Source organism: Mytilus trossulus, chromosome 10, assembly GCF_036588685.1.
Source record: "Mytilus trossulus isolate FHL-02 chromosome 10, PNRI_Mtr1.1.1.hap1, whole genome shotgun sequence".
Lineage (NCBI taxonomy): Eukaryota > Metazoa > Mollusca > Bivalvia > Mytilida > Mytilidae > Mytilus > Mytilus trossulus.
In genome coordinates, this window is record NC_086382.1 from 3,773,064 (window position 1) to 3,798,071 (window position 25,008).

Consider the following 25,008-nt stretch of genomic DNA (forward strand, 5'->3'; position numbering starts at 1 on the left):
CTGAAAACCTTCCATCCTTTACGGGTAGATGTTACATAGATAAATAAAGTCGTATAGGATAAACAAAATCAGTATGTTAAATTTGATGTATGCCTTTTTGTGCTTCTTCATTTCATTTGTTGTTTTTATAGTGATTATATTTGATAATAACACAATATTGACTGCTGCACCCCTATTTTTGACATTTTTACTCTTTGAGTATGTTTGTTTTGTTTATGCATCATTGACAATGTAATGGAATTTGATGCGACTGTCAAACAAGTGAGAGGTTTAGCTAGCTATAAAACCCTTCTACATTAGAAAATGCCTGTACCAAGGCAGGAATATGACATTTGTTATCCATTCGTTTGATGTGTTTGGACTTTAGATTTTTCCTTTTGATTTTGGACTTTCCTTTTTGAATTTTCCTCGGAGTTGAGTATTTTTGTGTTTTTACTTTTTAAACCCATTTTCTTTTTGAACTCAGGGCAGTTTTGTCTGAGGCACTTGGAAACTAAAAACAAACACAGGATAAAAGACAAGACAGTTTTATTCACCAAAAGAGAAAAAGTTTCTACAGTAATACAGTGGAATGATAACTATGTGTGACCTTTATAGTTTAACCTTGACATGTCCATCAATCTACTGTCAAGGTCAGAGACAGTGAAACCTTTATCTAACCTTGACATTGTCAGATGTTAAATTTGTTCATCCATTCCTACATAAAAATGTTTAAATTTAAAAATTTGGTATATAGGTTAAAAATAGATTTTGAACATTTGAAAATTCTGCTAAACAGTTTCTAAATAAATGTAAGACCTTTTGCATTCTTTTTTCCTATCAAACAATATACTGAATAAACTTTGACATACATACTGACAGAAATTGATGGACAAACCTTTTTCTGCCAAATAAAATATCATGAAAATACTGTTTCCATAGTTTTTATGTAAATAAACAAACAATTTCTATAAATAAACAAAACACTGGTCCCATACAACCATGGAATTAAAACAATAATTCCCATAATTCTCAACTCAGTATACTATAAAAGAGTTGTCTCCCTTCCCCAACCCTGAGAATAACTCAAATTTATCCATGTATGGCCATTTTTAAATATTTTGTCACAATAGCTATTTCTTGTATCTGCAAAAGGAGTTTACAGAGTAAACTTTGAGTGTGATGCTGATTATTAGCAATACATTTGAAAAAGAAAGGCTGCTTATCTTCATGAACAATTTAGCTACATGTCTTCAATTATGTATTTGAAACTTTTAAAACTTTCCAGACAAGTTTTTAAAATGGTTGTAAATGTGAACTTGAACCTCATACACTCCATATATTATAACCTTAACTTGAGGCTCAAGATGTGTCGTAACCTTGGACTGCATTCAAGCTAGAAATAGCCAAAGGAACAAAATATTTTACGAATGGCCTAAGGAAATTTTATGGGTATGACGCTACAAATAAAAAGATTTTACATTTGTATACTACTGTTCACAACACAAAATCATCTTCTTTTTACATAATGTTACAACAAATTTTTGTTATATTTTTGAGAATAATTTGTATTTACAAGTGAAATTTATGAAACAAAATCAACATTTTTTCCCATACTTTTATCAGATTTTTAGTATTCTTAACCAGCTCAAAGAAAATAGAAAATAATCATTTCAGTATCATACCTCGTCTTGACTCGAGGAAATATGAATTTGGTGAATGGTAAAATCTTGCCTTAAAACTTAACAACATTTACAACCTCTTCCTGACACTAATGTATTTAAATTTAAAGTTTCCAGGAAACAGTGAATGGAATCACTCCTCAAATTGTTATTTGAGTCACATTTGCGTGTTTTTATAAATATTTGAATGGGCAAGCTTAACATAATCAATCTATTCTTTGATCACTTTTTAAAATCCTTAGATGTATAACTTTTTAATCATAAGATTAGAAATGGTTTGCAAATCTTTTTCTCTTTTGTCTTAAATGTACAGAAACTGAATGACTAAATAAAGAAAACTTAACTCTATCACAGAACAAAATCACCGCTATAGTACTCAAACTTTAAACTCCAACTTAACAAGCCAATATCTATTTATCTCAATTCTTTATTGATTACATTTCAAAACTCCAAAGAGAAAACTTTCAGCGTTCATCAATATCAGCTGTTCTCGTTCTTACAAAAGTTTTTATTTATCATAAATATACCATATTTGCCATATTAATTGTACATGGTGCTAATTTAGCAAATTATAACTATAAAAATGTCAGTAATCTAAGTGTTCATAATCTAATAAATTTTCCTCTTTATCTATTTGCTGAGCTTAACCAATCAGAAATGGTAATATATTTTGCCAAATTATGTATTCATTTTGCTCAGCCAATATGAATTGATGTTACATTTTCTTTTGCTCAGCCAATCAAGAATGGTGGTATATATGTCTTATCTAAATGAAGGAGCAGTTTTCCAATGTTTTTGCAAAGATGAACAATGAATACAGCAAATGCAGTATAAATATTTCAATAAGAATATCTATAAAAGAAGTTAATAAATGCTAGTCCAGCTAACATTCCAAATGTGTTGCACTTGGCATATATCTTAACCAGAACATGTATATTTCATTTTAATTAGAATAGTGGCCTTCTTAACTGGTCAATAAGATTAGACTTTTGGTCAATCTTTTTATCTGGTCCCTGGGAAACCAGTTTTATACTAAATAACCAGGTCATATTTTGTGTTTAACTCAGATTCTAAAAAAAATCAAAAACAAATGACAGAATTAGAATATTAATAATCAGGACCATTAAGTATTTAATATTAACCCATGAAATAAAAAAAATTGTATCACTTTAATATCCTTCATCATAACACTCTAATGTGTAAATTATTTAATATTCAAGTTCAATCTCAGCATGAAAATATTCAGAAAAAATGTTTTGAAATAGACTAAATTCCTGTATATTTTTTTTCAGTTCTTTTTTGTATCTTATATTTCAACAACACAAATAAAACAATATAACGAGTTCGTTTAACACATAATAACATCATATTCACGTAGCTTTGAAATATATTTGTGACAGTATATTTTGAATATGATTTTTACAATATTTTAGATTAAAACAATCTATTCCTTCACAAAGTAATCAAATTAGAGGACATTCTGGTATACATTTCTCAAAAGTTTCTATAGACAAGTTTTCAACAATGAAATGTTTAATACTTAAATCATGTTACATTTTTTTTACAAATCAACACTTCAATGTGAACTTCTTTACACCAAAAATTAACACTTCTTCACAAAATTGACCTACACCAGATCTTCCAATGAACTTTAACCTTGCTACAATGTGTGAAAAACACATAAAATTTACAGTGAGTTTTATGATTTTATATGAATAACAATAAAGACATGGATTTCTGTTGATTGCACAAGAAATTCTACAGATTCTTCTAAAGTTATCTCCCTTTAATTTTTCTCTGGTACTTCCTGTAGTGTGTGCCACTGGGCAATAGGTCGCCTTGGGTTGGCAAGCATGTCACTCCAGTGACGTAACTCTGTCCCACTTGAGTTACAACCTAGGTTAACTCGTCCAATGGGCTCAGATGTTCCTATTCTGTCATAATCTACAACAGTGACTATCAAGGAAACTTTCTGCAAATGAATAAAAGATAGAATTATAATTTGCTGATTTATACTAAAAATAACTGCAATTTCCACACATACAATATTAATTTTTCATTATTACAAGTTCATTTTTTAAGTTCTCTTTATAATAAAATTGTAGTAAAAAAAGTGGTGAATATGTCAAAGCGACAACCACCCGACCATAGAGCAGATAACAGCCGAAGGCAACCAATGGGTCTTCAATGTAGCGAGAATTCCCGCACCCGTAGGTGTCCTTCAGCTGGCCCCTAAAAATATGCATAATAGTACAGTGATAATGGACGTCATACTAAACTCCGAATTATACACAATGCTACAGACAAAGATATTTTTTATTTTTTTTCATATTTAAAAAATTTAAGTATGTTGCTGAATTGAAATAATGAACAAAACAATAAGAAAGATTAATCTTCAATTTTGTCATAGATTATTTGTTAATTATAACTTGTAGAGGAATTTTTCATTTTTCATGGTGAGAATTAAAAACATAAAATCTGCTAGCCTATGTGAGAAGAGTTAAATGCTCTCGACTGCACATTAACAAACACATGACAATAACTTTTTAATGAGTCTATCAATAATCTATTTTGGAAGAAACTCTTTGAACATTTTTTCTTATTATATTTTGTTTAATGCATCTTTTCCTGAAAATATTTTAAACATTGACACTAGACATTAGGCAAACAAAGATGATTTTATTTCTACAAATCATGATATTTACAATCTCAATGTTCATGTCAGATATCAATACCTATCAGTCAATTTAATATAATTACTTGGATAGTCCAAGAAAGATAAATCTAGTCTAACAATTCCAATGAAAAAATTGACAGTACTACATATTTGTTATTATTTCTTGAATACACATTTTTCTTAGATTTCATGGGTAAAGAACCACAAAGGACAACACAAGGTTGACTTTATGCCATATATGGCCTTGAATTTCAACTTTATCATAAAATTCAAAATGGCCGTAATTTGGTTAAATGGATCTATTTCAAAAGCCTTACTTCTTTGTTCAATAAATCTCATCATAAGAGTATATTATGTATAGTGGATATATTGACAAAATTGCCTTTTTCAGACCTGAAAGCTTGAGGAAACCCTTGGCCACACCTGGGACGAAAATCTTCTGTTACCAAGAGTTGACAATGGGGAAATGAAATCCCTTAACACAAAAACGCCTGTTGTATTCTAAGTCAAATTGGACCCAGTATAACATGAAACAAACTACTGATCATTGAATAAAAATGCATGTACTTTATAATTAGGGTTGCATAATTATAGACACAACAAGTACTACATGTATTTCATGCATACCTACCATTCTTAATAACACACAAGGTGATTCAATTTATTTATTAAAATGCCTTTTGGAGGTGAATTTTCACAGTGAATGCTAGTGATTGTGTAGAACTAGGATAATCTCAATTCACCAGCAATTCCTCTGATTCACATGAATCACTCAACACCAGCAAGAGTGATTTTTTTTGTTATTAAATTACCTTGTGATCACTGATAATAAACATTCTTACAACACAAATTTAATATGTACAGTAAGAGACCATCTCAAAGTTGTGGCTTTTTTCTAATTAAATATATTTTTATTTGGTTTGTCACTTTTACCAACAAATATGAAGTTCTATGAGAAGAACATAATCTTAAACACTAAATGGCCAGTGTATATTGGTGGTATAAACAACAAATGAAATTATATTTTTTCCAAAAAATGCCACACTTTGAGATAGTCTACCATAAAAACAGTTCAGTGACAGATATTTGACATGTAAATAGTCCTTAGAATCAAAGGTACAATTCGATGAGAGAATTCAAAAGTAAATAAATTTAAAAGAAGACAAGAAAACAATACTTTAATTTAGTAAGATGCTACAAATGAAGTGAAGAAATTAAGTTTGAATAATTTTAGAGAAAAAAACAAAACTATTTAGAGGTATTTTTTCAGAAAATAGACATGCCAGTACATTAAATTTGGAAAGTTTGAGGCAAATTTTTTTATCATGCTATGCATGAAGGTAACGTTAGATTCTGAAAAATTGTAAAACTGTCCATAAATTCAATAAAAGTACTTTTCTTTCCATCCAATTCCAAATACAATATTTCTAGAGAAGCTCTGACAGTTCACATAAAAGAATTTTAATTTTTATTCAGCAATGAAATTTTAAATGAATTTTGGTAATGGCAATAGAGCCAATACTGATAAATAAACCAAGTAGTCCCAGATGGCAGATACTATGAAATGATTCTAAGGACCTGTTCCTGTGCATTGTCAAACTAAAAAGGTGTTCACTCAAAATGTAATTTATTGAAGTGCAAGTTAAAGATTGAACTAAAATAGTGTTAAACAATACTTCTGTGCATTTAAAAAAATATAATTTTCTGCATTTACACAATTTTCAAAAAGTTAAAAAAAAAATCTAAAATGAAAAATTTGTCAATAAGGGGAGATAAGTCATTTTCAGTATAAGAGTGAAAAACACACTAGAAGGGAGCGTGCACGTTTGTGGTTGTTCAATAAAATGGATCTAATCTGAAACAAACCTATAAACTAGTTTAGTGTGTGAAGACAGTCCACTCCTTAAGGGAGCCAATCAGATTGAAAAGGGAGGTAATTTGATTGAGAATCACTGACTGTTGTATAATATTTGACATTCCAACTACTAATAATGCTTTTTAAGCTTTAACAACAAAAACAGCAAACAGCTGAGATATGATATTGTTAGATGCCATTAAACAATTCTGCTATCTTCTTCCACAATAGAAAAATAATAATTTAAACTTGAAGAAAAAGCATTTGATGAAAAGAAAAGAAAAGAAAAAGCAAAATGAAAATATTATTCTATCAAATTAAGCAGTAAACATTTACAGAACAAAAAACAAAGATGTAATTGAAAAGTTAAAGTTATAAAGATACAACGTATAAGGAAACTTTAATAAATTATTGTCTAATAATTAAAAATAATTAAAAAAAGAAGTACATGTAATAAAAAAAGGCTTATAAATGTATTTATAATTCTTACACTAAAATTGTTTTCTTATTTTATTTAATAGCCTTTTTACAAATTTTAAAGTTGCTGATAATTTGCTGGGAAGATGAAAGAAGATGAGCAGACGTTAGTTACTATGACAACATAGAATATATTGTGTTTGTTGTCACAGGGAGCTATGTTCTACAGTGCAGCTTCACTACTACGACTGGTACCTGAACTTGTTCAAAAGGAACCTCAAATGAGAAAGACTCATTATAGTACGGATTCAACGTGAACTTCTTTATCGTGGTTTTCTTCTTTTTCATACGTTTCCCGCCTAGCATCAAACTAAGTTTAACATATGGATCTGACAAGAAAAACAAGACAAAAAATAACAATATAAATAGAAAAATAAACAAACATGCTTGTATAACACCAATATCTTGCCATTTTGTGCAATGGCAAGAAAACATTAAAACCTGGGAGGCAAATACGAAATAATTAGAAGATCAAAAGGTCACAAGGTGTGAATGTACCTGTATCTGTTCAAATGGAACCTCGAAAGTGAATGACTCATTGAAGTAGGGATTCAAGGTACATTTCTTTATAGTCGTTTTCTTTTTCTTTAGACGCTTGTTTCCCTGATACAAAGCAATTTTCACATACGGATCTGGTAAACAAAATGAAACAAGATTAGTTTACGTGGTACATCATGAGTCATGCCATTTCCACAAAATATAAAAAGATGACAACTACTGTGTTTTCAAAATTAATATTACATAAAAAAAAACCCTGTATTTCAGACTTAATTCATGCTAAATCCATCTATTTCAAAAAATATATTAAAAGGCATGCATATTGATATAAAAGAAATTTAAGATTCTTTAAAGTGTTGACTTTCATTTCTGTGTTATTCTTGTTAATTACTGAAGACTTAACTATGATATAACTATGGTTAAATTAAAAATATTAGTTGTATTGTGAATATTTTGTGAAAAGATCTTCATTTAAATTTTCAATCTCTTTTTTAAAAGTAATATTTTAACATATTGGTTAAAAATTTTGATGTTTTTCATTTGCTATTTTGAACATTTCCTGCCGTCACCAGGTAGAGGAATTGCATAGATATAAGGCATGTGACTTCTGCCAGCATCTTTCAGAAGAATACAAAATTTCCTTCCTAATTTTCTTCATTTTTTCTATTTTAATATTATTAACAGAATTTTATATTGTCAAAAAATGATAAATCCTTCATAAAAACCTGGCTTGAAACCTAAATATTAAGTTCTAAATCAACTGTATATTGTAACTGTCAATTTTAGAAAAGCAGCTTATTACTGCCTTAATCTTTCACAATTTCTGTAGCTGTATAAACATTACAACATGATCAAGTAACATTACAATCTGAAATCTGCAAAGTGATAAGAAAAATGTCCATACAATAACTTTTTCCAAAAACTACTAGTAATCATAATTAAACAAATTTTACATAAATATATTATTTTAATGTTCAAAGTCTGAAGCACAATTAAAGTAAATAACTTATTCAGAAATGAGTTATATTTGTATCATTTATCTTTAGAAAACCTTTTTTTCAATGAAAAGACAATAACAATATTTATAACATTTGTTAAATTTTTGAAAAGGAAAGTTACAAAACAAGATTCATATGAAATCCATATAGCAGAATACAGTTACTATGGTTACCTGATAAACCACCAACATCCATCTTTTTAAGGTTTTTGGCTTCAAGTATAACTACAGTTAGTTTCCCTGCTGTGGGTACATATCTGAGGGAAAAACATATGTCACCCAATTTATTTTCCTGCAAAAGAAATGATTACAATTTAGATCATAGATTGATAGAGTTAATGGTGTTTATGTATAAATTTTCAGCACTTTTAGTTATTTCCTGATTGGAATTGAACAAAACTGTGTTGATGTGCTAGTGATACAGCAGACGAACTACTTCATTTGGTCTCTGGTGGAGAGTTGTCTCCCTGGCTATTTTACTTTCTCCATACAAGCTAAGGCTCATGTCTTACAATTATGACAATTCATTTGAAAATTTATGAAACAATTTTTAAAGAACAATTTAAATTTAAAAATTTTAAATGTATATATCTGAAATACAAGTACATGGACCTTTAGTTAATTCCATTTTTTATAATGTTGATGTACATGTATATTCAACATAAAAAAACAACATTGATGAAAATGTTGCTATTTTCAGGACAGATATCAAACATCCATTATATAAAATAATAGCTATAGAGTATTGTTACTGTGTATAAGGGATAGCCAGGAGTGCTCCTAATCAGGAGTAATAACACAGTAGTGGTACCAACTGTAATCCCTAGAAGTAATGCAATATAACGATTAAGTCTAATTTAGCTGTAATTGAGATTGATTTTTGTCCTCTGTTTTATAACACTGACGTCATCAATATCCAATATTCAGATTAAATATTCAATGGATATATTTATAGCTCAGCTAGGTGTTTGGAAATCTATGGTGCTGTTTGGAAGTGACATATGAAAACTTAAGGTTAATTAGTTATCGTTAGAATTATCTATAAATAGAACAATAGCCGGTAGTTCATGACAAGTGTCACTCTGTGATGGATTATGTTATATTAAGAAAAGCTACCTGAAAAACAATAGTAGTTAAATGGGTGACCTCTTTTTTTTCTTGGAAATCCTATCAGAGGACATTGTCCTAGAAAAGTTTTATTTAACACTAAGGTGAATTAAAAATTGAGATAACTGGCTGAAAATCTACAAAGCTGTACTAATCTTTACCCAGCTCAAGTTTTTCTGATACTGTTTCACATTTCACAGCGATATAATACTGTTACTTTTATTATTCATCCCTTATTTTATTAATTTTGTATTTACATTGTATCAAAGATCAAATTTATTCGTTAAGTGTATGTTCACTAGTCTTAATATGTCTTTTGATAAATTGAAGCCATCTCAATTGATATTTTATAGTGCATCTTTCTATGTTGTGATGTTACACTATTGTTTCAGATAAGGGTGAAGGTTTGGTACCATTAAAACATAACCACTGCAATTGTTTGCACTTGTCCTAATTAAGTCAGGAATCTGATGTTCAGTAGTTGTCGTTTGGTTCATAAGTGCTTCTCATTTCTTGTTTTCTGTATAGATTAGAAGGTTGGTTTTCCTGTTTGAATGGTTTCACATCAGTAATTATTAGGGCTCTATAACTTGCTGTTCAGTGTGAGCCAAGACTCTGTGTTGAAGACCGTACTTTGACTTATAATGGATTACTTTTATAAATTGTGACTTGAATGGACAGTTGTCTCATTGGCACTCATACCACATTTTCTTATATCTATCTAGAATGGGAACCATAATTTTTTAGACTAAAAAGAGCTAGTTTTTTGTTAAATAAAAAAAAAAAAACCCACAAAAATCGATTTTTTTCATTTAAAACTTTGTATCTTTAAAATATGTTTCAAAAGTCAATAAAGTTCTTGAATCATGCATTACTAGATCATACCTGCCTACTTTTCAAAATGCCCATGGGGGTTTCGCGTGCAAGATGGGTGCCATAGTCCTAAAAACCTTCAAGGGGGGCTTCAAACACATTTTAATGTTGTTTTTTGGCTTCTTCATACTTTAATAAGCCTACAGTCATTGTAAAATTAATTGTTTTGTTTAAAATTGTGGACAAAATTGCTCTTTCAAAATTTCAAATTGGGAGCCTCCATGGAAATCCCCAGCGAATAGTGACAGTTGGCAGGTATGCTAGATTTTTTCTTACCTTTTCAGAATCATTATCTGGACTAGCTACATCTCTCCATTCCTCTATCACTTGACAAAGGTCAACAGAGTTCAGAGGGACTTGTACTTGTCCTATTTGATCGTGTTTAGAAAATCTGTCGAAATCATAAATAGCAAACACCAGCGTCTTAGATCCTGTCTCAGCATAAGGTACATTCTAAAAAAATACAATCATAAAATTGAGAATGAAAAATAATTTGAGAATTGAAATAAATTGGATAAAGAAAATTGGAAATGTGTCAAAGAGACACCAACCAACCTTATGAAAGAGCAGAAAAAAGCTAAAGGACACCAAAGTGACCAAACATATTTTGACCAAATTCCAGCTATTATAAATACACATTTATGATGATGCAACAACATAGACAACATCTTGTAAACACCCATTCTCTTCAGAGGAGAGAAATAATCAGATGTATTTTTCCTGCAAAATACTTATATAAATTCAGAAATTATTGCATGCATCTATTATTGCAATTTTGTCATTTTAGACTGAAATGCGATTTTTATTTAAAATTTATGATTTTGATAAAAATCCTGTTTCATTTATTTAAAACATTTCAAAATGCGAGTTTGAATTATTGTGTTTACAATTCTGTCGCATTTTTCGCAATAATAAAAACCTCGCATTAATTTCTGATTTTACAGTAGTTTTTGTTTCACTCATTGAAATATATTTTTTTTTGGTTTATAGGGAAATATGGTATTTCAATGTGATCAATATATATAATAACATAATTACACATTTACAGACTAATTTGGCGTTCCACTTGACGCCCATCAGATTGGTTCCTAATAAAACATGGTACATAGTAAAAGTGCAATTACTCATGTACTTTAGTTAAATGTTATTATGTAGAAATTGACATCATGGTGTTAAACACTTGTCAATCATTAGGCAACTTACATAAATTATATGTAAATTGATCTGTTTCATTCTTTTTTAGAATGCATTTATCGTGAAAAACAATTCCAGCTTTAGAAAATGAGTCTGTGTGTGTGTCTGTAATGATTTCGTTTCTAAATGTGAAAGCAATTGAACATCAACGTAGGTGTTTATTCATCAATATAATTTACAAAATAAAATAAATAAATAAAAAGATGTGTCACTGCAGACTCATCAGTGATACTCAAATCAAAAAATTATTAAAAAGGCCTATTAAAGCAAAAAGCTGAAGAGCATTGAGGACCCAAAACTCAGACTCCTACTCCCAGTGTGACATACTAGTGTTTATCTACTGTTTTACAAATTCTTCAAAAGTAATTTTACTACATTACACCAAGGGCTTGCAAGCATGCAGTTAACATTCCTGTTGTGTAATCTACATAGTCTTTTAACAGGCAAAAACAATTGTAAAACCTAAATCAATAATGTTGTAAATTAAGCTGAAATAGTGTTGGGAAAACTATAGACTTAAATAATTTGATAATATTCTAACATGTTCATGTGCTTAAAATATTTCTATAAAAACTTTTTTCATCTGACATTTGCACATTTGAAAATAAAACTTCCTGCATCAGTTTTAACTATAATGTAACCAGCTGATATTTCCCATTCTAAATGATAGAGAACTGTGACCTTCAAATGTGACCTTTATGTAACATATTTACATCAAGCTGGTGCCTTAAGTCTGATTTAATTGGCTATTTTTCTTACATTATTTGTATGATGTTACTATTATTTGTTCTAACATTAGATATTTGTGTTTTTAATTATACACATGGGAGAAGTTACCTCCCCCTTACTATCCTAAATCAACAGTTATCTCCCATTGGGAACAAACTTATTGTACTGGAATACAATTCCTTTTATTCATATAAATGGAAAATTAAAATTCAATGATCTATGCAAAAGCGTGAATATTAAATTTAAAATTCTGTTTGTTTAACAAAAATAGTCAGTAAATAATGAATTGCCTTGAATACATTAATATATAATTAAGGTGACAAGTCTATCATGTTCAGCATACACAAATCTCTTGTTTCTATTTAATCCAGTATGTGATTCTGTTACATGCTTTCAAATCTAATGAATTAATCTTGCATTTTGGATTAAAATATTAAGGATTAGAAATACTTGCATGCATCAATTTCTAATTTTCTATATTGTGTTTATATATATATACTGTTACTTGTATTTGTCTGTTGGCAAATATTTAAACTTTTTGACATGGAATTGTCAGTTTTTTCAACTAAGTAGTTTGAATATCACTTTGCCTTGGATATCTTTTTCATTTCTCCTTAAATAAGAAACACAGCAAGGAAATAGTATCTAATATTCTTTCTTTTTTCTAGATGAATTTTTTTCATTTATCAAGTAGAAATACTTTCAATACCTTGAATATAAACGTTTCATTGAAGACAGGATTAAGTGTTTTTCTGTGGACTTTCGTCTCAAATTTCTTCTTTTTGTCAGGAAGCAGGTAGACTTTAACATAAGGATCTGATGTCCCAGACATGTCCATTCCAGGCAGATCAGCCGCTTGTATCACACCAACACTCAACTGAAAATATTAAAATTATATTAAATATTGAAAAAAAATGATCTTATGTCCCAAAAAGTAATAGAAATATTCAATATACTGGTCAGTGTGACTAAATTGTCCTTGGTAGTTACATCAATTAGGAAATTCACATTAACACTGAACTTTTTAATGATCCATACCTGCCAACTTTTCAAAATGCCCATGATGGTTTTAAGTGAAAGATGGTTTTTGTAGTCCTACAAAATCTCCAAGGGGGCCTTCAAATATATTCTAATGTGTTTTTTTTGGCTTCTTCATGCTTTAACAAGCTCATAGCCATTGTTAAATTTTTTTCTTTAAAATAGTGGACAAAATTGCTCTAACAAAATTTCCATTTGGGAGCCTCCATGGGGGAAAGCCCCTGCAATTAGTGAGAGTTGGCGGGTATGATGATCAAAGGTCATACTTGAATTTAGGTGAACAAAGACTTTAGAGCTATCTAGCTTTTAAGGAATTCATATTCCTACATTCAGTCAGAATAATTTATCTGGAGTGGGCTGACACCAATTTTCCTCGTATGTTAAGTATGGTACATGTTCATATCATAATCAGTATTCTCCCCAAGATTTTTGGATATTACTATACATGGTATAAATGGTATAAAGCCCTGCAACAAATTAGAGATAGATCATGAACAAATTAGTCTTCATTGCATAAGCAAGAAAGTAATGATTTCCATCTAACAAAGTCTTCAATATTTAATGAAACATTTACTGTATCCTCTATTCCTAGAACAGAAACCATGGACTAGAGAGAACACTGTAGCAATGACATATTTGAGGTCAGAATAATGGTTATTAAATTTACTCATAAATATTGTCTCCTCAAGTGTCATTTAATGGCTGGACATATTGTTTTAACATGTGTCTTTTGTTGATGACCTTCTGTTGACCTCTAAGTGTTTTTTTATTTGTTATTCTATGTCATTGGGCTGCTGTCTAATTTCCATAAGATCCAGATCTCCTTTTGTTAAATTTGACAAAAGACCTGTATGCTAAACATCCATCTATCGATTCAGTAACGATTTTCTTTTTTTTTAGACTGATTACTTGTTCTGGTACCAGCTTGAGAGAATAACCATGATAACAGCATAAAACAAAACTGTCTCAAATGGAACATCGTCTATAACACCCCGCTGACCAAAACGAATTTCAAATGTATTTGTTTGGAAGTTTATTGAGTAAAATCTATGCAAAACAAACACTGAAACCATCCCACAACAGCGATGGGTACGATTCCCTTCCCAATAAATATGGAAAAACCATCAGCCTGACTTGATCCATTAATTTTGATCTAAACTAAATTATACAATCAATGATATAAATGAATGGCGTTGGTCCATTTTCTCATCTGTTTCATACTATTTATAGATATAAATGGTGGCAGGAAATCAATTTCTATTTGAAATTAAATTTCACATATGAGTCTGTATTCCTATATCAATGCTAATTTTAAAATCTAATTTACGTACAATGTTTACCGGATTAAAATAGGACATTTATCAATAGAGATGCATTATTGAGAATAAAATAATTAATAGACAAAATGGAAATCTCGGTCTAGAATATCTTGTAAAATCAATTCATGATCATGCAAGCATATAGATCTTCATTTTAATCAAACACTATCATGAGAACTTATAAATAACTCAATAACTGCTGCTAGAGGCAGGTGCTTAAGTTAATAAGAATAAGGGTCAAAGGTTTAATACAATGAAGATGAGATAAAGGTCATTCACTAAGAAGTATGATTAAAGTTTTACATAGTGGGTCTCATTGGGGTCTAAGCATGATGTGGGATTGGCCTCTTTTTTTTCAAGAGTGACATGTGAAAGTTGAATAATTTAAAGCATGAAAATGGGAAACGAAGTCTGGCGAGACACATGAAATTACATGAGCAATTATGGCAATGATAAAGGGATACAGGATTCCCACTAAACAATAAGCAGGATCCAGGATAAGACCCCCAACCCCCAAATGAGACCCCCTTAATTATAAAATCTGTAATGAAACCTTATGGTGGTGTCAATGTATTTGAGTTCCTCGTCACTCCTGACTTTTCCCTGACTGGATTGATCTATCTTTATCAAACCTTAATTATAATATCAATAACATACATTACACATCAATAACATAAACGAACGGTATTAGTCCATTTCCTCTTTTGGTTTCTCAATATTTAATGATTTCTAAAATAGCAGACACAATTTTAAGGAGATGAAACATAAATAAGAGCCAAATAGTCCATTTCCTCTTTGGTTTCAAAATATTTAAGATATGATGATTTCTAAAATAGAAGACGCAATTTCTAAGAAATGTAAGAGTTTGGTTAAATTGAAGTTCTAATTCAACTGAGATCAAAAATAGAAAAGAAGGATTGATAGTTCGTGTTTCTTTGACAAACATCATCAAAAGGATATATGACATGGCAATCAAATAACATTCTATATATATGCAGAGAATAAGCTCTTAAAATGAAGTTAATATCATAATATCACTCAGTTTTCTAAAAACCTTGAGTAATTTATAGATACAATTATGAAGTAGGTGTCCTCTTTATATACCAACGAAATATGATCAAGGTCAATCAGTTCAGTAGCCCCTAATAATATATGCAAAGGGAGATCCAAAGGGGAAGGGGTGTGTGTGTGTGTGTGTGTGGGGGGGGGGGGGGGGTGTGTTTGGGCAGGCCCCTCCCTTTTGTTGGCAGAATTTGATTGATTCTATAGGGAATAACTGAAGCATGAATAGAGCAGACCCCATTTATAAAAATTTCTGGATCCTCCACCAACATGAAAAAAGGGGAATAAAGATATTTGTTGGACGGACGGACATCTTGGGAGTTCATTAATATAAAAGTTTGAATTCAGAAAACTATTCATATCAACAATGCAATGAAACTTAATAATGAGATGCTTCAAATTATCTCCCATTGCACTTTTAACCATGTTAACAATAATAAAACATTGAAAAAAAAATCAAAATCAATTTTCCATTTGTTTCATGTCTGCTTGCTATAAAACCACAATTGATCATCACCTAACAAACTCCCTATCTCCATGTAAAGTCGATAACACATATATTTTCCCGTATTTTTCTCATTTCTCCCGTAATATATTAAACCTTAGTTTGTTTTTATAGCAGAAAATCAATGAGTCTTTGCTTGAAGAAGTCCATAAACCTATTGCCTGATATTTGTTTTCACTTATGATGTACCATGGGAAATCGTAACTACCAACCACGGTAAAATCAATTTTCTGTTTTGTATTAGTAGGTGGACAGTATTCAATCGTAAATCGTATAAACGATTGTAACCAATGTTAAATACACATCAGAGTATGTAGTTAGAGAAAACATTAAACTAATCAAATTTTGTTTACAAGGAACAAATCTGTAAATAAGTGGTTTATTTACTGTCCAGTAGGTTTTATTTAAGTAATTTTCAAAAGACATTAAAAGTAAATACTTTCTGAAACATTATGAACAAACTCAATAATTTATGGACCTTGTGGTCCAGGGGTGATCGAGATAGATTTAATGGTCACTTCAGCCTATCATTGTTGCTACATTTGGACCAGTTTAATACCAAAATGGCAAGTCAGAGTTAGTGTGGTCAAGCCGAGAAAAATCTTGGACAACCAGTGACTTAGTTCTTTCTTACCATAGAACATGAGCAGCTCAGAATGCACATGTTTTTAGAAATTGCAAATTTAATTTCCCAAACATAGTAAGACAGGGGATTTCTCAAATAATTATTTCCCCCCCCTCCCACCCTCCCCCTAAAAAACAAACAAAAAACACTAAAAAAATATGAGGGAGTTTCTTCATATAAATATTACCATATAAATATTACCACACATTCTGTTTTTGGCAGTCACTAACTAGTCAGAAGTTAGTTTATATTAAAATTAAATTATATGTAAAGACAATTTATTTGTGATTAATAGATAATGAATCTTATCTTAATATGATCACTCATGTTGGCACTTTTTAATTAATTCTTTACCATTTATACAAAACTTGTATACAAATTATCCCTTATAATTACTTGAGTACTTAACCATCAATATTTTTTATTATATGATTACTTTCTACCAGATATCTATCAAGTATTTATGTATTTAGAGCCCTTTTCTAATATCCAAACAAGAATATTCCTGAATTCATCATGGCCGTATGTATCAATCAATTCTAAATGGAATTTCCAATATTTACATCTCAATTGAATGCGCCAGCTAGTTTTAGTTTTCCCTCGCCTCTACTCAAACCAACAATTATAATTAAGATATTCTGTACAATGAATAGCTTAGTATTCTGGAAAATTAATCATGTACATGTTTTATGATCACAAACTGGGAATAGAAAATGTTTAACATCACTATTAATTCATATATCATGTTTTAGAACTGCGTAATTTGACTGAATAAGGATCTAATTATTCAAAACTTGTAATTTTTAAATGATTGACATTTTCAAATTTAAATTTTATGTAAGTACAGTATTCAAGAAATGCTAATGACACTTTCTACATTATAAAAAACAGTAGAACACATTGATAGTTTACCGTACCTGCCACCTATTAAAAATAATCATTGGGTTTTAGTTTGTGACATTATTTTAAAGGGTTGCAATTTTTCACAGCATCATACTTTACATGTGTTTTGAAATGCATGCTTTCATCAGAAAAATTACACTTTCTGAGGTTATACAGAAGCGGAATAAGAAGTAAAAATAGATTATGAATTCATTCAATTTTTACATGCTTGCAAAAAAAAAAAAACACCCCAAAAAAGTGTAAACCCAGCCCAACTGACCCATCAATGTCATCACTTTCATCTTCATCATTAACCCAAACAATTCTTAATATCTTAAAACTTGTTAACCCAAATAAACATAAAATTTAATTTCCAATCTTTATCATAACAAAAAAAGAACTCATTATTTGTTTTAACTAAGAGCTAAGTATCATGTGAGTATAGGCTTTACCGTATGGTTAATGGATTTGGGCATAATTAAAACCTGAATTATGTCTTAAAAATATTTTTATCAATTTTCATTGTCTGCTTGCTGTCTTATCTAAAGTTATCTCCTTTCATCTATAATAATTTGTTTGAACCCATTTTGTCATTCATAGGACATATTGATTGAACATATTTATATTTTTCTATTTGTGATGACTTTCCTTTACTACACGACATTGACGTAAAAACTCAATACACATACACTAAATATCTTCCAGTTGACAGGGCCTCAAATCATACAAAATTTATCTATTGATTTCAAAATTTACTGATGTTTTTCATACGAGTTTTCACCAGTCAATCAATAAAACAGCAAACTCCAACAAAAATTTCATCTTTTCAGTCGATTGTTAAATGTAAATGAATTCGTGTTTTTCAACAGGGATTAATTCGTCTAAAGTTATCATCCAACTTAATCCATGGCAAATACATCCCAATTTTTTCTTTTCAGTCACATCTATTCTAATTCTCAAACTATTGCATCACGGAATAATTAACCAGATTCAATTCATTTCTCCTAAACAAATTACTCCTATTCATTACCTTAGGAAAGAGAAATTTAGATTAAAGAATGCAATAACCTAGAATTTTAACTAAATTATGTTTGGTCCCATAGATAATTGATTAACCCACTTATCATCAGTAGCCATTTTTTCTCTCCCCTATCTTTCTAACTGGATTTAAAACCGAATAAATTGAATCAAATTTGGGAATCCAATTTAGGAAACTGTTTGTATCTTAATTGACAATGAGAACGCTTAAATTACCAGGATGTAAAAATAAAAGTACAAAATCTATATTATGCCACATGTGGCAATTTTCTTATAACATCTGCAAACTTTAAAAACAGCATACTACTGTTGATTCATTTATTTTTGTGGATGCCAATTTTCGTTGATTGAGGGAAACTTACATGTTCGTGGATATATTTTAAATTTCAGGGTTTCGCCAAAGTCTGCATACAAGCATATAAAAAATTTGGTTTTGATGAACATTTAGTTTCATGGTTTACCTAGCTGTTATTGGTATCCATTAATACAATTGAATTCACAGTATAAGTTATTTTAAATTATAGGTACATTAAGGTGATCAAAGTGCTGTTAAGTGTCATAATCTAAAGCTATCTTGACCATGTATTGTTGCTAGGTGTTTGTTTGTCTTTCCCCCCCCCCCCCCCCCCCCCCGCATAGCCCAGTGTTAGTTAATTGTTGGTGAGATTTTTATGAGTGTAGTTTTGCCACTTATTTTTTGTGTTTCCTGTTGTCCATTTTTTGTGGGTGTATTATACCATAAATATGAAATTGAGAAGTTGTGGTATGATTTTCAATGAGACATATCTTAACAACAGACCAAGACAGTAGAAACTATAGGTAACTGAATGGCCTTCAACAATGACCATAATCCATAGCCTTAAGCAAGTTACATCTGTAGTGATTTCATAATATCTGTGCACATTAAGAACTGCAATTTCATGACATGCTTATTAAAGAATATATAAAAAAAATCCTAATCATAAAAAGACAAAATACAAAGGAAAAATTGCAACCGAATCATATAATTCCTTAACCATAAAAACAGTGCTACAAAATAAATAGAAACTCAGACAAGCAATGACCATGGCGTATACATGATCTATTTATAATTTAGTGTTTCTTAGACAACTGTTTGTCTACCAGATGCTACTAAATTTCAAAAAGCCTTTTAGATTCTGATATTATTCCAGTAAAGCCATTACTATAACTAAATTTACAGCAATGTTTTTCTGTGTTGTCCATTAAGACAGAAAAATTGTTCACTCTATATTAGAACCTAATTTGATACAAAAGTACAAATCCATATTGACACCGAAAAGTGGAATGAAATTAAAGAAAACAACGAAATCAATGTTACCGTGGCAATTAAATTAGAACAATGTTCTTATGCAACTTAATTGATGAAACAAGCACTTAAAATAGTTTGTGACTGAAATATACTTTTTTGGCTATCCAGGTCAAAATTATGGTATGACTTTTGTGAACAACTTTTGTGAACAAACTTTGCAGGTATATAAGTCATCATCAGGAAAATAAGATTTTGGCCATTTCAACACTTATATTATTATAGGAATTATCTCCCCTTAAAATCACCTCTCCTTTCTGGTAGTCATTATCTAACTGGAATTGTAACAATTATCTCTCTTTAGCTCACCTCTCCTTTCTGGAAGTCATAATCTAACTTGAATTGTAACAGTTATCTACCCTTACACTTACCTCTCCTTTCTGGAAGTCATAATCTAACTGGAATAGTAACAATTATCTGCCCTTATACTTACCTCTCCTTTCTGGAAGTCTACTAAATGAAATTGTATCAATTATCTCCCTTTCACTCACCTCTCCTTTCTGGAAATCATAATCTAACTGGAATTGTAACTTTCCAAGTTTGACTTCAGATTTTGTACTTTCTGCATCCTCATTGTCCTCCATGTTTTGTGTAAGATCTGCTACGTCAGGTTGTACCTAGAAGACATTATATCATACATAAGCTTTTTGTTTTGAATCTTGTCATTATTTCTCGTCTAATGATTTTTGATTGTCCCTATGGAGGCTTCTCTGATGATTTTGAGGCCTCATTAGCTCAAAGATGATGCATGCAATATACATGTAAGTGCTTGTGGAGATTTTGTGTCATGGATTTATAGACAAAATCTGTTTGTTTTGAAATATATGTAAAAGTTATAAAGGAAAATAGTGTGCATAGATTTTTTCATACATGTATTTAGGACATAATGGAACAGAAGACATTTATTGTAGAAATATGCATAGTGACCCATAGTTGTCTGTGTCATTTTGGTATTTTGTGGATAGTTGTCTCATTGGCAATCATACCACATCTTCTTTTTTATATAGTATTTGGTGTAGTAAAATTAGTACTGCTAATGTAATTATTTCAATTTTTAATTTATTTATTTAAATGTTGTTTTCATTCCTTTTAGCAGTAAACATTTGTAAATTGATTGCCTCATTTTATCCTCCTTACCTTTTCCTTGTAAGAATTTCCTAGCAAAGCAACATTTCGTAAATCAACGGCCCCTTTCAGTCCTTTTTTCCCTTCCTTCTTTTTCTTTTTCCGACAGATACATCTTTTACATATACAATAACAACAACAACTAAGCACTAATAACACACCAGCTCCAATCAAAATCAATGCCCATATTGGTACTGAAAAGATAAAAATATAAAATAATAAAAAAAATAGATGATGAATGTAGGACTATTTAAGCACAGACTGACTATTTTTCTTTCCATTAATTTTTAATCTCCATCCAAGTCACAGTTTGTAGAAGTAAACCATTATTGGCTCAAAGAACAGCCTTCAACAAGCAGCCTTGGCCAACACCCAACAGCAAGGCATAACGGGCCCTAAAAATGACTATAGTGTAAAACCATTCAAACAAGAAACACTTATGACCCATATGAACAATCAGTAACAACTGAACAACAGGTTCCAACATATATTTTGCTATAACTTTCATTGAAGCTGGTAAATTTGGGAAGCACAACTTCAAATTTACTTTTGACCAGTACCTTACCCAAAAGTACATGATTGATTGATTTTTTCTGTTTGAAGCTTCTTAGCTATGTCATGGAGACATTTTTTTATTTGGCGGAGGAAGCAGGAGTACCCTAGGTTCCATATATGCAAGATCCACCAGTCTTTGCACTCACAACCTCAGTGTTTATTTTCTGATTGTCTGCTACTTAGTGGTCACTGTTGATGTACTGCTTCCCTTATTTCTATTTCTTTTTCACTATATCGTACTAGACTTAGTGGTTGTAGTAACTGGTTGCTGATTGTTTTTTTTTGTATATATATAAGGCTCTTGGTTTAAAAATAAAATCACATTTAGCTATGTCCAGACCTCAGTTTATGGCTTATGTGACTATGTAACTCAGACTGTAGGGTATGAATTTTGATTTAATGCCCTATGGTGACCTATGATTTGCCATTTCAGAATCTAATGCATTGTGGGTGAAAAGTAAACCAAAATAATTTTATTGGTTTAGGAACAATCAATATAAAGTAATATGTCATTGGCCAAAAAATCGATTGTTCATTCACCAAAATTTCAAGAATATATCATTTTACCCATAGGCCATTAGTTTCTGAAACAATGAATTGCTTTATTGGCAATTATACCACATCTAGATCTCCATACTTTATTCTCAGACCATTGTAATTTTACAAAAGAGGCAGCCTCTCTTATAGATGATGATTCAAATAAAATGTTAAAACACAATTAACAGAAAATATAACTGTTATATCTCTTAATAAACATACATTGTTGTTTCACCATAAACATTGCTTCATTCCTTAGGTAAACTGTGGATTACCCTGGCAGGGTACACCCAAAGAATAAGATTAATATATCATCTATATATAATCTTCTGTATAGACTAATACATCTAATCTATTTTTATAATTTAGCCAAAAGTTGTAAACACATTTAAATGTGCTCTAATATAACATAATCCAAAACATTAGGTCCTGATGTTGTGTAATAAAGACCTGAACACTTTTCTTTCAAAAGTGAATACCCTTCAGACCATTTAGAGGCACAGATAAAATGTTTAAATATTGACTTTAATAACAGATCAAATCAAATTCACTCAAGCATATCAATTGAGAACTGAGTGAGTTTTGTTCTAATGGGATATGTTTTGTATATATAAATCAACATCAAAAATAGTTATGTCCCCCTATTCAAACAAATTTTAAGTAAACAAAATAAAAAAAAACATGTTAGTTTAATAAAATTTACTACAAATGTAAAAATTATTTAAGGAAGCTGGCATGTTATGTTTTGGTATTTTGGATAGATTTTCGGAATCCTCTGGTCTTATCCATTTGAATGCATTAACAAATTTTGCCCGGCGACCCCCATTTTTCATTTTATAATTCTTTTTCAGGTATAATTATAAGCTGTCTGTTAAAGTCTTTTAAAATTTTAATTACTTTTTAATAGTTTTTGAGGACTTTAGCTTGTCAATGATAAAGCTTTGAAAAGTCAAGAGAGATCATTTCCCCCCCAAAACTTCAATGGCTATAATATATCGAAAACAAGCACGGTGACCTATATATTTGTTTTGCTCTTTGGATTCCTTTATTAATCCCCTATTAATATAAACTAGTGTTTTGAAAAATTACTTTGAAACTGAGAAGCAAACTCCCTTAAGGTGGTATGGGAGTCTAAAATAAAAATGATAGAATTTGTTCATACTTTGCCAAAATGTAGTATCTATTGATACATGTTGAAAAATATTATAAAAATGATAGGTCACCGTGCATTTTTTCAAGCTACGGGTCGTGACAAAATGACACATTTTGTATGGATTATACAGGAAAAAACACCATTTTGTGAATAGAAACTAAACGAAATGATAGAATTGTAAAATAAAGTAGGAAAATATAGCTTTCAAACAATGCTTTGATAATATCAAAAGAAAAGATAGGGTCACCGTGCGTTTTTCCCGGCTAAAATACAAAGTAGGAAAATTCCATGAACAATCCAACAGAAAATGCACTATTTTAGAGTTACCTCCCCTTAAAATGACAATTTCAAAATATTTAAAAACAACCAAAAATAATCTACACTTGTACATATATTTATATTTATAAGTTATATTCTTATAAATTGGATCTTTTAAATGTAAAAACACATGAAAAATCTGCATACTTGCATCAAATTTTGCTAATTTGATAGAAAATATGGACCTTAGATTCTCTGTTTTTTACAATCCAAGATGGCGAAAGACACCCATACCACCTTAATGGTTAAGTTCTCTGCTCTCCTTAAAAACAATTTTCATCATCGTTTATTATAATCGATGTATATATTTTTTTTCATTTTAAGAATATAAATTACTAAAAATATAAGTTTGACTTCAACTAAAAAAATTTAACAAAGTAATTTTACAAAGCTTAAAGACCTATAATACATGTACATTGTTGAACCCCTGTCTTTTTTTTTTACCCATTAGGGTGCACCGACTTAAAGTCACATGCACTTTGAAAATTTTAATTGGATCAAGATTATAATGCCGGACTACTAGTCAATATAGCAAATTGTGGTATACTGTTACCCTGGTAATATTCTACATCTGGGATAAAATAAGGGAATAGGAGAAAACAATCATTTTATTTTCAAAAGTTTTATAGAAATGTAATAAAATGAACAAGAATGTGTCCTCTGAGTACATGAATGCCCCACTCCCACTATCATTTTCTATGTTCATTGGACCCTGAAATTGGAGTAAAATCTCTAATTTGGCATTAAAATTAGAAAGATCATATCATAGGGAACATGTGTACCAAGTTTGAAGTCGATTGGACTTCAACTTCATCAAAAACTACCTTGACCAAAAACTTTAACCTGAAGCGGGACAGACGGACAAACGGACAGACAGACGGACGGATGCACAGACCAGAAAACATAACGCCCCTCTACTTGTAGGTGGGGCATAAAAAGATGTAGGACATAAACACATACACAAATGAGACAGCAACTTGACAATACCAAGAAAACGTTTAAATAATGAGACATGACCTGTGTAATTGTTGTTAAACACCACTTTCAGAACTATTGGATGATACTGTGGCTGTTGGGCTTTATTGGTGAAGGCAGTCATAGTGCCCAGCGATTTTATCCCTCCTTTAGAAGGAAAACTGAAAATCCTAGTAAGTTGATAAAGATTTGAGGCGACTCCGAGGACCTGCCTAGAGCAAGGTTCCAACTCACCGCCTGTGTCGACAGGCTAATGATACAATAGTTGGACTATTTATACCACACACCCACCTATTACCCCAGTAATAAATTAAACAAATAAACTGACCTTCCTGTCCTAGTATTGTAGACATTGAAGTAATAATTCCTTTAAATTATATAAAATAAGCAACTACTTTAAATCATTATCAATGAATTCACAATTTCCATCTTAAACTATACTTTAAATCATATCATTGAATTCAGATTTTCCATCTTAAAA

The 25,008-nt window shown here is 30.4% G+C and overlaps 1 protein-coding gene across 7 annotated transcripts in view; it reads right to left on the reverse strand.

Moving 5' to 3' along the window:
* Nucleotides 1–511: 511 nt before the first annotated feature.
* Nucleotides 512–25,008, reverse strand: part of LOC134686744 (synaptotagmin-1-like) — a 65,065-nt gene continuing 40,568 nt past the window's right edge. For 4 of the 7 annotated variants that reach the window (XM_063546465.1, XM_063546461.1, XM_063546464.1 and 1 more), the window contains 7 exons: nt 21,002–21,183; nt 20,356–20,481; nt 12,778–12,945; nt 10,422–10,598; nt 8,340–8,457; nt 7,169–7,302; nt 512–3,633 (listed from right to left, as the gene is read on the reverse strand). In XM_063546465.1, the coding sequence (XP_063402535.1) occupies nt 3,448–3,633; nt 7,169–7,302; nt 8,340–8,457; nt 10,422–10,598; nt 12,778–12,945; nt 20,356–20,481; nt 21,002–21,183 (1,091 nt within the window). In that variant the 3' untranslated portion in view covers nt 512–3,447. Of the gene's footprint in view, nt 3,634–6,865; nt 7,000–7,168; nt 7,303–8,339; nt 8,458–10,421; nt 10,599–12,777; nt 12,946–20,355; nt 20,482–21,001; nt 21,184–22,303; nt 22,421–24,855; nt 24,896–25,008 lie in introns of those variants that run through there. The other 3 variants (XM_063546467.1, XM_063546468.1, XM_063546462.1) reach the window with 3 other exon arrangements.